This window comes from Neomonachus schauinslandi, chromosome 6 (genome assembly GCF_002201575.2).
Source record: "Neomonachus schauinslandi chromosome 6, ASM220157v2, whole genome shotgun sequence".
Taxonomy (NCBI): Eukaryota; Metazoa; Chordata; class Mammalia; order Carnivora; family Phocidae; genus Neomonachus; species Neomonachus schauinslandi.
The window spans coordinates 15426554-15443039 of record NC_058408.1 but is presented as its reverse complement, the minus strand read 5'-3'; the positions used below and the strand labels follow the sequence as shown (position 1 = coordinate 15443039).

General features: G+C 37.8%; 1 protein-coding gene across 1 annotated transcript in view; it reads right to left on the bottom strand.

The window, feature by feature from the left end:
• The window catches only part of USH2A (usherin), a 710400-nt gene that overhangs the window by 225934 nt on the left and 467980 nt on the right, over nucleotides 1–16486 (bottom strand). Inside the window, exons 41-42 of the mRNA XM_021698433.1 lie at nucleotides 8106–8440; nucleotides 7067–7189 (exon numbers count right to left, since the gene is read on the bottom strand). Coding sequence (XP_021554108.1) covers nucleotides 7067–7189; nucleotides 8106–8440 — 458 coding nt within the window. The remainder of the gene's footprint in view (nucleotides 1–7066; nucleotides 7190–8105; nucleotides 8441–16486) is intronic.

The window sequence follows — 16486 nt, the reverse complement described above, 5'->3', positions numbered from 1 at the left end:
ACATTTGGGCTAGGTATTGATGACAAGTGGCATTTTGTGCAACGAAGACATTTGTCTAGAGGGAAGCATGATTCCAGGGCAAAACGTGTGAAGGCTTGTATCTTGAAAGGGTCTGATGTGTTTTTGTAACCAATAAGATTCTTCAGTGCAGCCACAGAATGCCTCAGGTTATTTTCATCAGAATTAAAAATGTGTCAACTTTATTGATGTCCTAACAGAATTCATGTGTCAATATTGTCACCAATATAAATCATGCTTCTGAAAATGCAGGCTATTCACTTGCTTCTTCCACTAACTCTTCTTCATATCTGCCACAGCCCAGCATGTGCTGGAGTACGGCATCACATATGGGAGGGTTTGAGAAACCTCTAATAGCATACTGTTCCTTACATCCCCAAATCCTTTGTGAGAATGAATAAATAAGCAAACAAAAATGCAGCACTGTTTCTGCTGCTTAAATCTGCAGTTGTTTAAATATTTCATTGATGGTATCTGCCTGTTCTTTATACCACTTATTTACTGTTTCTAAAAATGCTACTGAAGATGCTTTTCTTTTGATATTGAAGAGTAATGCTTATCACCCTTAAAAGTTTTCATAACATGGTACTTTCTAGATTGTGAGGGCAAGTTGCTGCTGTCATATTATTGTGGCCATCTATAATTATGCTACCAGAATGCTACACCTAAAATAATTTTGCTGTAATTTCTGTCTTTGTTCTACTCTGTCATCACATTAGAAAGAAATGCAATGAAACTCGGTTTTTTTTTTTTTTTTGGCTTGTTTGTTTTTGGTTTTGAATAAAACATTAGGGAAAAAAATCTCCTATGACAAAAATGCATTCTTCCACATGTGGAGGCTCATTTTTCATGAGGTAAGGTTTCATATGACGACATTTGGAAAAGGATAGCTTGGAGGTAAATTTAGAGCGATGAAAAAAAAATCTCAATGGAGAAACACACTGTGACTCTACTACTTTAATTTAAATGTGAAATAGAAAAAAAAGGGGGGGGGCGCCTGGGTGGCTCAGTTGTTAAGCATCTGCCTTTGGCTCAGGTCATGATCCCGGGGTCCTGGGATAGAACCCTGCATCGGGCTCCCTGCTCCGCAGGAAGCCTGCTTCTCCCTCTCCCACTCCCCCTGCTTGTGTTCCCTCTCTCGCTGTGTCTCTCTCTGTCAAATAAATAAAAAATCTTAAATAAATAAATAAATAAATAAATGTGAAATAGACACATATTTGCTCATTTTGAATAAGTCCTTTCCTATGAGATGGCACACCAATGTGCACAGACGTTGGCTTTCATTCTGAGACCCGACTTTTATTCGCATTTTGACATTAATGAAGAAAGTAACAGGATCTACCTCACATTAGGGGTCACGGGAGAAAAGCATTCCTTCCACTCACCCCTCTGTATGTCCAAAGTTAACTTCTTTACTTAACAGATACAACTTAAATATATTACGCTATAGGAACAGGTCTCATGGAACTGGCCCAGTCTTTCCATATTAGCAAAACAGGACATGTCCTCTCTGTACATTTGCTCTTATTGCAAAGGAGGGGAATGAAAGGCATATTCTTTTGAATATTATCCCCCAGAAACTACATCCTCTTTTAGGACTTGAAACATTTCATTTTGGAAGGTTTAAAAAAATCAGAATCTATGCCAGTAAAATTTAAACTTAGATTTTATGATATATTTAGCTAAAGAATTTAATTTTAAAACACTCAAGTCCAACTATTTTTTGAAAATAAGATGAATATTTAATTTTGAATACTTTCATTTATTTATTTAAAAGATTTATTTATGGGGCGCCTGGGTGGCTCAGATGGTTAAGTGTCTGCCTTTGGCTCAGGTCATGATCTCAGGGTCCTGGGATCGAGCCCCGCATCGGGCTCCCTGCTCAGTGGGGAGCCTGCTTCTCTCTCTGCCTGCCACTCCCCTTGCTTGTGCTCTCTGGCTCTCTGTACCTCTCTGTCAAATAAATAAACAAAATCTTAAAAAAAAGATTTATTTACTTATTTTAGAGGTGGGGGGGGAGAGGGGCACAAGGAGAGAGAGAATCCTCAAGCAGACTGCCCGCTGAGCATGGAGCCTGACGTGGGACTCAATCCCAGGACCCTGAGATCATGATCCGAGCTGAAATCAAGAGTCGGACAATTAACCAACTGCGCCACCCGGGCACCCTGAATACTTTCATTTAAAGACAAGAATTAGAAGATAGCAGGAAGGGAAAAATGAAGGGGGGAAATCAGAGGGGGAGACGAACCATGAGAGACTATGGACTCTGAGAAACAAACTGAGGGTTCTAGAGGGGAGGGGGGTGGGGGGATGGGTTAGCCTGGTGATGGGTATTAAAGAGGGCATGTACTACATGGAGCACTGGGTGTTATACGCAAACAATGAATCATGGAACACTACATCAAAAACTAATGATGAAATGTATGGTGATTAACATAATAAAATTAAGAAAAAAAGAAAGAATTAATGGATCCTTGAGGAGTCACATGGAAGTCTCTTTCCAGACTGTCATTGCAAAGAAGTACATTTAGAAATTTATAAATAATAGAAAGGAACAGGAGTTAGAACATATCTCCCTTTATAAACTTAATGAAAGCTAAGTCACTATTATCTACAAGTCAACATTTTCCTTAAAACAGAAAAAATAACCTATTATTTCTTATAACTTGTTCCTCCTGCATCAAATTCAGAGCAAAAAGGAAGACATGCCGTCACTTTGTTCTTGGTAGTTTTATCTGATCCCTCAGAAAACAAAGCACTGGAAATCATAACGGTGGGCTGATGTTTACAATGAGGAGGTCGCTGCCCCCCATTAAACCTTGCCTGGCTCACCTCAGCATCAGATGATAACAGCATGTTCACCAGGTTTTCCAAGTGATGAAAATGTCAGGGAACCCAAAGTTATGGTTCCCCCAACAACCACAACTTTTTGCACAGAATTATTAAGGAAGAAAAGTTAGAAACTGACAAATCATATAAACCTACAGTTACACTGAGTTCATGTCTACACAGAGTAAAAATTCAATAATGAGAAAACTTAACTGTGTAACTCAGACAAAACCCCCCCTACCTAAGATAATCATAAGAACAAAACTATTTTTGTTTAAACTAAGTTATCTAATTAGCTCAATATTCTATTCTGTACATGGAGCTATAATGGGAAAAATAATTACTAGAATGATTTGAACTTCAGAATATAATAACAATTTAGATTAAATTGGTGTGTTTTCTATCTATCATAAACATATAGCTAACCGAAATAGATCACGTGACCAAGGAAATTGACTTCAATTTGTATTTACACTCACAGATACATTCATAAAGGGATGCCCAGTGAATCTTAAGTTAATTTTATTTTTTATATCAAGAGACATGCCATTTAAAAAACTGATTCTAGACGTAGCTATGGTGATATCAGGTGAAAATGGGGAGAGACACTTCAGTGTTTCACTTATTTATGTATATGTAAGATAAGAAAGAAAGAAGGATTGATGGAGTCTGAGGAGAATAGAAAATTACTTGTTCCTCTTAAAGGCATTAGAATTCAATTACTCCTCCCCACCCCCCAAAATAGCAACCAAACAAATAAGTCAAGAAGACAAAAGCCAAAGGGTAGGGTCATTAAGGAGCTGTGAGACAGGTGTGTAACAAAGTGAGCTGAGAGCTCGGGTCCTCCCCTCTGCAATCGGAGAGACCGCTGGCTAACCAGGAGGGGTGGCCAGCCCTGCCTCTACTGAGAAAGATCACCTCTTAACAGGAAAACGGTCACAGCACACAGTGCCCACCAGTGGACTAATTTCCAGTTTTCTCTCAGAGTTGTGAGAGAACCCTCCATGGGCTGAAGGGGACCCTAGACTATTTTTGTATTTACAAAGGCTACAGGGCTAGAAAAAAATGTTCTCATCATATGAAGATTCACACCATTTCTTTCTTTTTTTTTTTTTTAAGATTTTATTTATTTGACAGAGAGAGACACAGTGAGAGAGGGAACACAAACAGGGGGAGTGGGAGAGGGAGAAGCAGGCTTCCCGTGGAGCAGGGAGCCCGATGTGGGGCTCGATCCCAGGACCCTGAGATCATGACCTGAGCCGAAGGCAGACGCTTAACGACTGAGCCACCCAGGCGCCCCTCACACCATTTATTTCTAATATTAAAAAGAAATGCATATTGGGTTTTTTTTGTTCTTTGTTTTTGTTGTTGTTGTTGTTGTTTTTTACCACAAGCTGCTTACATGGGTCATAGCAGTTTTTGAATAAAAAAAGAATTTTTTTTTTTTTTTTGCTAGTCCTAGCAGGAAAAAACAATCCCTTGACATTTAGCATTATGAGGCTAGTCAAAATACCACTCAGCATATTTTGTCAGATGTGTACTTCCCTTCCAGAAGCAGCTTTCATCCATGTGTTTATGTCACTATATCTCTTTTCTTAAATCTCAGATTTGGACTTCTCATTAAAAATTCTTAGAGGCATAACTAAAAATTCGATAATAAGTGTTTCGCTTTGGCTCTCTTTTATAACTTTTCCTTTCTTCTACAAAGAAACATTAACTCTCTGAGGTTTATTCTCTTTTTCACACAAACATCTCATGGCTAAACATCTGACTCAGTCACGTTAAATAGTCAAGGTCTGTTTATTTTGGAAAATGGTATATTTAAGGCACTTAGAGTTCACTGATCATAGAAAGCTGCTTTTCTATATGATTTCCCTAGTGAATGTTGGTGACTAAGTAGTGAACTGGGATGACAGCAATTAATACGGGTGTGTCTGGGTGACTCAGTTGGTTAAACATCTGCCTTCGGCTCAGGTCGTGATCCCAGGGTCAAGCCCCCCCCCCATGCTCTCTCTCTCTCTCTCTCTCTCAAATAAATAAATAGAATCTTAAAAAAAAAAAGCAATTAGTACACACATAGCCATGGGTGCAGTTTGTTTTCCTCCACTAGACAGCGAGGTCTTTGAGGCCAATGCTGAATTCATTTTTGTCTTATCCCAGTGCCTTTCAGCAGATAGTAAGCAAGAAGAAATTGCTGAATACATAAATTTCTTCAACTGAAGTGATAATTATAGAATGATGTTGGATGAAGTAAAGCAGAATAGTCTAGTGACCATGATAATTTAGGTTGACTTACAGAAATGGCAATTTCATGTGGTTTACTCTATTGCTTCATTAGATTCACGTGCTGCCTCCCCCCCCTCCCCCAAGAACCTTACGATATCTGTAAGGTTTTCCCATCACAATCCTTCAAGATGGATGGGAATTTTCCTTAATTTTATCCATTCCCCAAAGACAATAACACTACAATTAACATCCAAAGGCACAGAGAAATGAGATAACCCACCCTTCACTGAGTTAACATATTCTTTCATTTAACAACTATTCCAGGGCCCACGATGTGCAGACAGGATGCTAGGGACCAAGGGTGCGGAAGTCACGAGGGCAAAGCCTTGCCTCGGGGTGGATCTGACGACATAACGGGGTGTCCAGACAAGTCGCCAGGCCAGTACATTACTGACATGAGTGCTATATGAGGGTGTTGTAAGAATGCTTTAAGGGGCAGCTGAGTCAGACCAGAAAGAGTGGGCAGGGAAGCCCGCTAGGAAACTTCCCGGCCAACGTGTGATGGATAATCTAGTCAGACAAAGGGAGAAGGCAGCGAGGGGGAGAAGCTCAGTGAGGAAGTGTGGCACATCACAGGCCCTGAAAGTGATGTGAACGAGGCCAGGACAAGGCTAGGTGAGGAAGAGGGGAGATGCAAGGCCAAAGCTGTAAACAGCCTTCAGAGTAAAGCGAGTCAGCGGTGGGTCCAGGAAAATAATGAAGCTGATAGTGAAGTTATTGAAAAACATGTCTGAAAAGCATTCATAAAATATTTGTGGGTTTTTTTTTTCCCGGCAATTTGATTACACTGATTGAGAAATCATTTAATCCCATCCAATCTCTTCATTTTATCGACATCCAAAGTTAAGGCTGGAGAAGTTACGTGATTTGCATAAAGTTCCAAACCTGGTTCTCCACCACAGGGTGAAACCCACCGAGGTCCGCGGGCTCTCCCACGCAGTGCTCTTTGTTGACATCGCCTGTTTGCCTTTCTCCTGGTTCCTTTAAACCCGAGGCTGAATTCTTTCAAGTCCCAGGCATGCTAGCTAAGTTTTTTGTGGGCTGCATCAATGACTTGTAACAATTATTTTCCAGAAGTAGTAAGCATTTGGTAAGTGCCCAGTCATTTTCCCCCTCCTCCCCCCCCATTTTGTAGATATTCAGTTTTTCCAAATTCCTCTATTAAGTTTTCATGTCTCGCTAGAGCTGTGACAAAGGCAATAGGTTAGGACTCAAACATGTACAAGTTTGACTTCAAAAGGCTTATTTTATTATTTTTTATTTTTATTTTTTTATTTATTTTTTATTTTTAAAGATTTTATTTATTTGACAGAGAGAAAGATAGAGAGAGCAGGAACACAAGCAGGGGGAGTGGGAGAGGGAGAAGCAGGCTTCCCGCCGAGCAGGGAGCCCGATGCGGGGCTCGATCCCAGGACCCTGAGATCATGACCTGAGCCGAAGGCAGATGCTTAACGACTGAGCCACCCAGGCACCCCAGTCCTAAAGATTTTAAAATGTTGTCTTTCATAATGAAATTCTTTTTTTTTTTTTTAAAGATTTTATTTTTATTTATTTGACAGAGAGGGACACAGCGAGAGAGGGAACACAAGCAGAGGGAGTGGGAGAGGGAGAAGCAGGCTTCCCGCCGAGCAGGGAACCCGATGTGGGGCTCCATCCCAGGACCCCGGGATCATGACCCGAGCCGAAGGCAAACGCTTAACGACTGAGCCACCCAGGCGCCCCGAAAGGCTTATTTTAAGCGTACAGTTAAGATGGCAAACATGAAACATGCTGACTGTTGCAGTTCGATGATGAATGCCACAGATAATCACCAAACATGTTTTATTGCACAACTGATAACATGCACACAACGAAGACACGAAGATGCTCTGAACTGGTCAACGTGCCCAAGACTAAATGCCAGCTTTTGTTTTTATAGTTTTCGTAATCTCACCTGCTAAGACCCTTATCTTCATAAAACCACTGAGTTCCTGAATAAATATTGTGCCACAGATTTAAATCTTCTGGGGGATTTGATGCAAGTGGTTGCCGGATTTTACGTCTCAGAAGCTCATATCTAAAGCAAAAGACAAGCAGGAACATCGGGATTATCTCAACTAATGTTATTAACCAAAATTCATGTTGTTTCATGGTATGAGTATCTGGTGTGTGCACAGAAACGTAAAAAAAAAACCCTAATTTACAATCATGAAGTTTTTTGTTTTTTTTTTTTTCCAGATAATCACTGCCTTCTGGCTCAAGTTTCAGGTATTCAATTATTTTGAAACAATCAGCTACATTCACATTTTACTATTATTAGTAAGAATGATAACATTTTAGATTTCTTCTATTTCAGATTTGCCAAAACTTTATCACCAGTTTCACACAAAGTGGAAATACAAAATGCTTAAGTTAATGGTTTCCTAAGACATCAACCCATCAGTGCTTTATAAATAATGATAATATTATCAGCTTGCTACTCTTGGCTAAGTGTCAAGTTGAGGTTGTTACAAAGCTATTTCAGAATCACACACGTTTCTTTCCTCTTATCTATGTCCCTGACCACATTCTTTACAAGTTTCCAGATAATAATACCCTGCCAGAGAATTATTGTGTTAGCTTTGGAATTTTGAGACATTTTTGTGTAAATGTATCATTTAGAACATGCATCAAGTTTGTCTAACATATAATAAAAATATATTCTGAAAACCAAGAGAAGGATTACATCAAGAATTGTTAGAGAACAGTGATTGTTGTTTCAAGGGGTTTTAGAGCTTCACAAAATTATATTTCTATCTCGAACTTTCACGGCTCCATGTAAGTCGAGATATACAATACGAAATCATATTCAAGTTATGAGTAAGGGGTATCCAATTAGAATTAGTTCTACATTCACACGTGAATAAAAGTCTCCTTCCTTCTTTCCTTCCTTCCTTCCTTCCTTCGGAGATAAGACCATAGCAGAATCCAAAAGCACAGTCACTTTCTCTTACCTCAAATCGGGTCCGTTTGGTCTGGATGGTGGCTGCCATGAAATCCCAACATATGATTCACTTAGTGGAATCACCAACAACGGGTTAATGCCCTGAGGTAGGGTGGGGTGGGTGGTAACATGGGTAGGTAAACTCTCTGTGCACCCTCCTAGGTACCCGTTACCTCCTGAGCAAGCCACAATGGTGACAGAGTAGTTAGTGAAAGGAATCAGACGAGTAATTACTCGACTTAACATGGAGGAAGTAACATTGGTTATTGTGAGGTGAGGATCAGGCATGCGGATCTCATAGCTAAGTATGTCTCCATTCTGCATGAGTGGGGGTTTCCAAGTGACCTGAAATAAAAGATAAATTTAGAATCAGTGTGACAACACAGGAACAGAGCAAGTGAAGTTCACAAGACCTAGAATTTTGCCGTGCCTTGTTTTCACTTAAGCCACTTTCTAAATGCCTCCTTTCGACTTAGCCTTTTGCACTAGACAGTAATGAAGGGTTTGGGATCAATTAGCAGTACACCAGGAACTAAATGAAATGCTGTTTCCTGGGTTTGACTTTTTGTCGTGATACTTTCTAGGACTGTCAGACTAATACACACCTTAGTGATTCATCTCCACGGTGGGTGTTCTAAAGGACACAGAGCACACGCATGGAGGAAATTCACACATCCACATGCATCCATGGGGCAGTGGCAGGATTTGACAGTTTTCTTGTTTATAACTCAATTAAATGAAACATCAGAACTCCCTGCTTTTCATCGTTAGTATGTACTCTAAATATGTCACTACTTTTTTTTTTTTGGATGGTGGGGGGGGGAACATTCTTTGCATATTCTGAGGATGCATAATTGAGTTCTTGAATCTCACATGTGCATAATGTAGAAAGTAAAGCAATAGCAACTTCTATTCTCAGAGATAAGAGATAAGCCTTTAAAAAGGCAAGCAAAGGATGATCCTATTTAACACATGGACCTGAACACCAGAAAAAAAGAAATATTTTGTAATGGAATACTACAATGTTTAATATTCCCCCCCCCTTATTTTTTCTAAATTTTGTAAGGCCATACTGGTGACACATTCATGCTTTCGGGGTATAAGAACCCTAGAAAAGTGTACATGGACCATTAAAAAATCACTTTTTTTACATACTATTCTGGTTCCTCTCTTATCATTGCCTTGCAACGTTCCTTAAATTTTAGAGTATACATTTCATCTCTTAGTAAGCTTCTTGATGGCAGGGCCAAAATTGTATACCCATTTAATGCCGTGCACACAGAGATGGAGTTCAGTAAGTAACTGTAGTCACAGCTGATTAGAGTACATTTTTTTCCTTAGCATACAGTTATTTTGAAAATTTAAAAGATTCCCATAGAGCAATATATATTGATATCCATATTTGTAACTCTAAATAAAATCAAAGTCAGAAAAAAGTAACAGAAAAATTATAGAGAAGTCCTGACCAACATGTTTCATTCTTAAATAAAAGGGAAAACAGTTTCCTCCAGAAGGAATATCACCTGAGATTTTCAGAGGGCATTCTTACTAACAAGTGGCAACAAAATGGGCTCCCACTACATGTCAGTTGTCTAGTTGCTTGATAACTGCTTTCCTAATTTATAATTAGCAAGACCTAATACCTATTCAGATTTTACTACATGGCTTAAAATTATTAATTTTAAAACTTCTTGGAGTGGTCCACACTGTGCTGGGGTGAAAAGAAGCTTTAAATGTGTTCTTTATGAGCATAGCGGATGTGTCTGGATATAGAGAAAAATCAAAGAAACCTAAAGAGCAAAGGTTGTAGGACAGACACAGGATTCTATTTATTTTGGAGGTGCAGTGCTCTGTGAACTCAAAAAATGAGTCAAAGTCAAACTCAGGGGGCTTCTTGATACTTGTCATGTAAATGAAAAATGGAAAGGTTATGACAGCTAAATTCAACCTGACTGATATGTGGAATACCACTTCTTTGCCTCTCGAGCCAGAACATTCTGAGTTCAGGTCAAGGTTTGGCAGCACTTGAAAGAATTAAAACTTGGAGATAGTCTGTGCAGTTCAGCTAATAGTGAATTGATTTGGAACTTGGTATTGAGGCTGAGAAAAAGCATTCATAACATAAAACTTGAGGGATGCCTGGGGGGCTCAGTTGGTTAAGCATCTGCCTTCAGCTCAAGTCATGACCCTAGGGTCCTGGGAGCGAGCCCCGTGTGGGGCTCCCTGCTCAGTGGGGAGTCTGCATCTCCCTTTCCCTCTGCCACCCCCCCCACTTGTGCTCATGTGCTCTCTCTCTCTCTCTCTCTCAAATTAAATAAAATCTTTAAAAAAAGAGATAAAACTTGGATAAAATATCCAGAAGAGATTAAGAGATTTGATATAATGACACTGGAGACAGTCATCTGACGATCTTTGGGGAAAAAAAAAAATCCCAATTTTCTCTCCTATAAATGTTTACATCCAGAAATTAGTTATTTTTCTCATTTAAAAAGTTAGACTTGGGAAAAAATGTCTTTTTGACAGTATTCAATCGGAAGACATGAATCTATTTCTACAGAAATTTTTCGAAGGGCTTTTATGTGGAGAAGGCCAGTGTCATCATAGTCCGTAAGCTAACAGAAGTGGCATCTAATTGGATTACCTTCCTGATAATATCCTGGAGCCATTATTAAAAATAGACGTGTCCAAGATTTTTAAGGAGCAAGCTAGCTAAATATTGTATTCTATTCTTTCCTAGGCATAAGACCATATTTATTATAGTATGGCCAAAATGTATGAGATTAAAACTTTCAGTTTAATTTCCCGTGGTTTTTTACATAGACATGGTCCACAGGAAGGATTATGAAATATTGCTGCATCCCAGAAAACTCAGACCAAAGAGTCTCTTCCTGATCCAAATAAGCAAGAGATGTGTTCTCTAAAACAGCAATTTTACATTGAAATCTTTTACTTAGAATTATAGTTACTGGCTAGAAATAAAATGCTTATTTCAGAGGGTGCCTGGGTGGCTCAGTTGGTTAAGCGACTGCCTTCGGCTCAGGTCATGATCCTGGAGTCCCTGGATCGAGTCCCGCATCGGGCTCCCTGCTCGGCAGGGAGTCTGCTTCTCCCTCTGACCCTCCTCCCTCTCGTGCTCTCTGTCTCTCATTCTCTCTCTCTCAAATAAATAAATAAAATCTTTAAAAAAAATGCTTATTTCAGAGATGCCTACCATAATTATTTTTGAGTTGAGTGGCTCTTAATTTAGTTTAGATTTCCATTTTTCTTTTTAGTTATTATTTTTTTGGATGCCTTCATGTCTACATGTGATTGCATAACTCTAAGGCTACTTAATCAATACAACATATGAATATACAAGGACCAACCGTGTGGAATACTTGACTCCATATAGCAATTTTCTTAACAACGGACTCCCTGGCAAAGCTTTTCATACGGAATAAGGTGTATAATAAATATTTGTTGAAATAAAATTAAATTTTCTCTTTCAAAATGCCATCTTTTTCTTTTAAAATTGTTAACATTAGTTTTTCATTTCAGATATTAGGTTTACATTTTGAAATTAGAGAAAGAGTACAAAGCTATATATATATATATATATATATATATGAGAAGTTGATTATGGCCCTTCACCTCTACCTCTTCCCATCCCTCTCCCCTGCCAGCTACCCTCTTAAAATGAGTATATGATATTTTGGGATATATTCTCCCATACTTTCTGGTATCTCATATAAGCAAAGCAAATATACCCACACACATATAAGCTTTCTCTCTTTTAATATTTTTTACAAAACATGTTTATTCTACACCTATTAATCTGCAACTTAATTTTTACACTTAACAATAGAGGACAGACTCATTCTTTTTTTTCTGTAACATAATATTCCTTTCATGACTGAAAACAAATTATTCAGTTTTTATCCTATTGACATTTCTTTACTGCTAAAAACAATATTTGAAAATGTATGCACACATATTGTATTTATTTTTTATTGGGTAGATGAGAAAGAATTGCTATGCTAGAAGGTTCATTATGTTTAATTTTAACCATTATTGAGGGATTACTTTCTAACAGGTTGAGGTAATTCACTTTATCGCAGACAATGAAAGAATGTCCATGATCTGCATCCTCACAAACTAGTAAAATTACCACTTGTTTTAGTTTTTGCTTGTTTATTACTTTTTTATTTCTCTATTTCTTTTTTTTCTTAATTATTACTTAATTATTTCTCTAATTAGTTTGCATTCTCTTGGCTTTTTTGGTGAGGTATAAATATTTCCAAATATTATTGACCCTTTGCATATCATCCTCTTTAAATTATCCATATTTTATACATTTTCTATTGAATTACCTTTTTATCATAAAGTATTAGAAGTCTTTGTATATTATGGGGAAATCTATTTTTCTTTTTTTTTTTTTAAAGATTTTATTTATTTATTTGAGAGAGAGAGAATGAGAGAGAGCAAGCTCATTAGAGGGGGGAGGGTCAGAGGGAGAAGCAGACTCCCTGCCGAGCAGGGAGCCCGATGCGGGACTCGATCCAGGGACTCCAGGATCATGACCTGAGCCGAAGGCAGTCGCTTAACCAACTGAGCCACCCAGGCGCCCAGAAATCTATTTTTCTATAATGTGTGTTACAGATGTATTTTTCCAATCTATCTCTTAGAATTTAACTTTTTTTCTTTTTTTGAGGGAGTCTTACGCCTTGTAAGAAACAATCAATTTATTTTCTAGTTAAATATAACTATCTTTTCTTTATCTTTTTTTTAATTTTAAAGATTTAATTTATTTATTTGAGAGAGAGAACATGAGCAGAGTGGGGAAAGGCAGAGGGAGAGGAAGAAGCAGGCTCCCCACTGAGCAGGGAGCTGGACATGGGGCTCAGTCCTAGAACCCCAGAATGATGACTTGTGCCAAAGGCAGACGTTTAACCAAGTGAGCAACCCAGATGCCCCTAGTTTTTCTTTTAAGGCTTCTGAGGTTTTTTTGGTTTTGTTTTGTTTTTTCCTTTAGAAAGATCCCCCTAATCTTTAAATTATATAAAATTATTTTTCTAAGCTTTCTATTTTTTAACATGAAAATTTTAATTTATTGGAATTTAGTTATGATATAATAAAAAGATCTTTTTTTTCTTACACATAGACTGTCAGGCCAGTACCATTTTTAAGGTAAACCTTTATTTCCCAATGAAATAAAACGTTGCTTCTACAATAAGCCAAGCTCCCAGGTTTACTTGTATCTGTATCTAAAGTCTAGTCTGCTCAAATGGTCATTTGTCTATTGTTATGCCAACACCATACTGCTGTAATTCAGTGGCTTTATAGTAAGTTGAAATACTGAAGAAGATGTCACCTCAGTATTTTTTTTCTTTGACAATTTTCTAGGCTAGTTCGACCATTTAGCCTTCTTTATATAACTTGAGATCATTTTATCCGGTTTGAAACAAAACATTATTGCCATTCTGATTTGAATGATGTTAGGTGTATATGTCAACCTTGGAAGGACTGACTTATTGTGGAATTAAGTCCTTCCATCCAGGAAGACAGCATATTCTCCATTTGTTGCAGTCTAAAGAAGTTGAGAACAGCGTGGGCTCTTGGAATCACCATATTTCTTTGGCGTGAATCCCAGTTCTTCTTCATATGTAATCTTAGGGAGGTTACTTATATTCTCAATTGCCAGTATTCTTGCCTATGAAATGGGGATAGTAATAGCATCTCTCTGATAGGGCTGGATTAAGCATTGAATGAGAGCAATTCTTAGAGCTTAATATGAACTCAATAAATAGTAGTCATCATCATTATTTTATTTTCTTCCATAAGATGTTTGTTAATATATATATGTTATGGTTTGATTTAAGCAGACATCAAAGACAGGTCCACCTTCATAAATAGGTGATAATGGTGATTAAGACTCAACTCTTTTCACTCTGGGTTATTATCAGACTTGTAAATGAGCAACACTAAGAGTACACACCCTAGTAACACAATGCATGGACAAAATCCGGCGGACACTACTGCTTCTCGTGGCCCACGGCCACGGAGGGTGGCTTCAGTCTGAGCCTAGTGATGGCTCTGCCGCATGAAGACTGAAAACTGCATACCTGTTGTCTTTCATTCTGCTTTAGCTGTGGAAGGTGGGGCTGCGCTTGAGTCATCACCATCAAATTTTTTTTGTGGCATCACAGTTACACAACTTAGCTATTTTTATGTTTTATTTTCTATTAGTCCTCAATTGTACTCAAGACTTCAGTGTAGCAACCTCTAAACTTTTATAAGCAACCTTTTAAATATTTCACTTTTATAAAGTGAAGAGTTGAGTCTTAATCATCAGCAATCTTAGAAATTGACTTTATCTTTATCTGATTTTACACTGAATTTTTGCTAGAAATGGTGGCTGAATCTTGTAAGCCCTTTTTCTATTGCATCTATTGATAAAAAATTATATGAGCTTTCTCCTTTGATCAGTTGACTTAGGAAATATGTTGATAGATGTCCTGATGTTGAACCATCCTTACATTTTTGGAGTCAAAGCAAATTTCTCCTGGCATGTCATTCTTTTAATATACTTCTTAATTCAATTTGCTAATATTTTATTGATAAGTTCTGGATCTATATTCATTTATGAAATTAGTCTATAGTTTTACAGAACTATCTTTTTCAAGTTTTGGTAGAGCATTTTTTCCAACTTTAGAAAATGCAATGAATTTTCTTAAGTGATTAAATACCAAATAAAAATGCATGGTTTTCACTTTTTCAGATAACCTCTTCAACATCATATATTATTTATTTTCTTTATAATCAAATAATCAAAAACAATATTAAGAATATGACTTTGACATACAGCTGTGCTCTCCAATTTTCCCTTCTTAAAGCTCAAATGTATGCCAAGTAATATCACCTTTTTACGCTTATTACCATGTTACTTTGGTTTCTATTTGGCCTAAGTATATGGAGTTTCCCTTGCTTTCCTGGTTAGACCATGACTATTTATGGGCAGGACGGGGTAGCTGTGAACAGTACATATGGCCCAATATAGAAAGAACTACGGAGAAATACCAGTCCATTCCTGTTCTCCCCCATCCCATTGACAGGTATTGTTTATTCCTCTTAAGCTGCTTTGTTTTTTTCTCCCAAGTTCTTGTCACTGCCGGGCATATATTTATTCGTGTAGTGCTGTCTAAAATGTAAGCCCCATGAAAGTAAGGATTCTGTTTTGGTCTCTGGTGTATACCCAGGGCTTAAAGAGGCACTCATGAAGGTATGTTACTGTTCAATAAATGTTAGCAGAACTGGTTATTATTGTTGTTGCTGTTAATATTATTGACTATTTCCTTCATCCTACTATTCAGAATGACTCTATATGATAAACGTTGAGTCAATTTCTTAACCAATGTACTAATGACAATACTTCTGCTTTTTTCTCATTAATATTTTATGTATATGCAGTTTTAACTTTTAAATCTTATATTTTACAAAGAGAAATCAGTCTACTGCAGTCACACGCCTTTGTGATAAGCCATATCACTGGAAGATGTACTTTGGCAGTTTTAAGATCTTTCTGAACGTAATATGAGCCAATAATACTGAAGCACGAATATGTCATTTTAATATTTAAATACCTATCAGCCTAAACTAGATTCAGGTGAATATTCCTGAAGAGTCTCTTCATTGATAACTTTTGATTTTCTAGATATAAATAAAATGAGAATTAATTAAAGGTATGGTTTAAAAAAAAACTTTCATTAATGTAAAATGGCCATATATTTCAGGTACATTTTTAGAGATTTGAGATTCCTGACCTGGTAGGTGAGAGCCTGGGAGACTGAGCTCCCTAGCCAAGCTAATCTAAACTTTACCCTAGCAAGCCGGCAGGCCATGTGCATTGTTTCAACCGTGGATGAAGTTACAAAATCAAAAATGGGAATAAAAAAAAGAAGAAGGGGCGCCTGGGTGGCTCAGTCGGTTAAGCGACTGCCTTCGGCTCAGGTCACGATCCTGGAGTCCCGGGTTCGAGTCCCGCGTCGGGCTCCCTGCTCGGCGGGAAGCCTGCTTCTCCCTCTCCCATTCCCCCTGCTTGTGTTCCCTCTCTCGCTGTGTCTCTCTCTGTCAAATAAATAAAATCTTTAAAAAAATAAATAAATAAAATAAAAAAAATTAAAAAAAGAAGAAGAAGAAGAAAAACCCAGGCCACTTGTTTTGGATACCTTTGATCATTATTTACATATGCTGAATCAAGTGGAATTGTTCGTGGAGACATTCTTCTTCTGAAAATACTTGTTCTTTTTTCAGATCTGACTAGTTATTAAATTTTTGTTATAAAGAATCCAGAAAAATGTCCATTACGTAGCTTTGTCTCTGAGACGGGACAGCGCTTATGTTGCACCATATGGA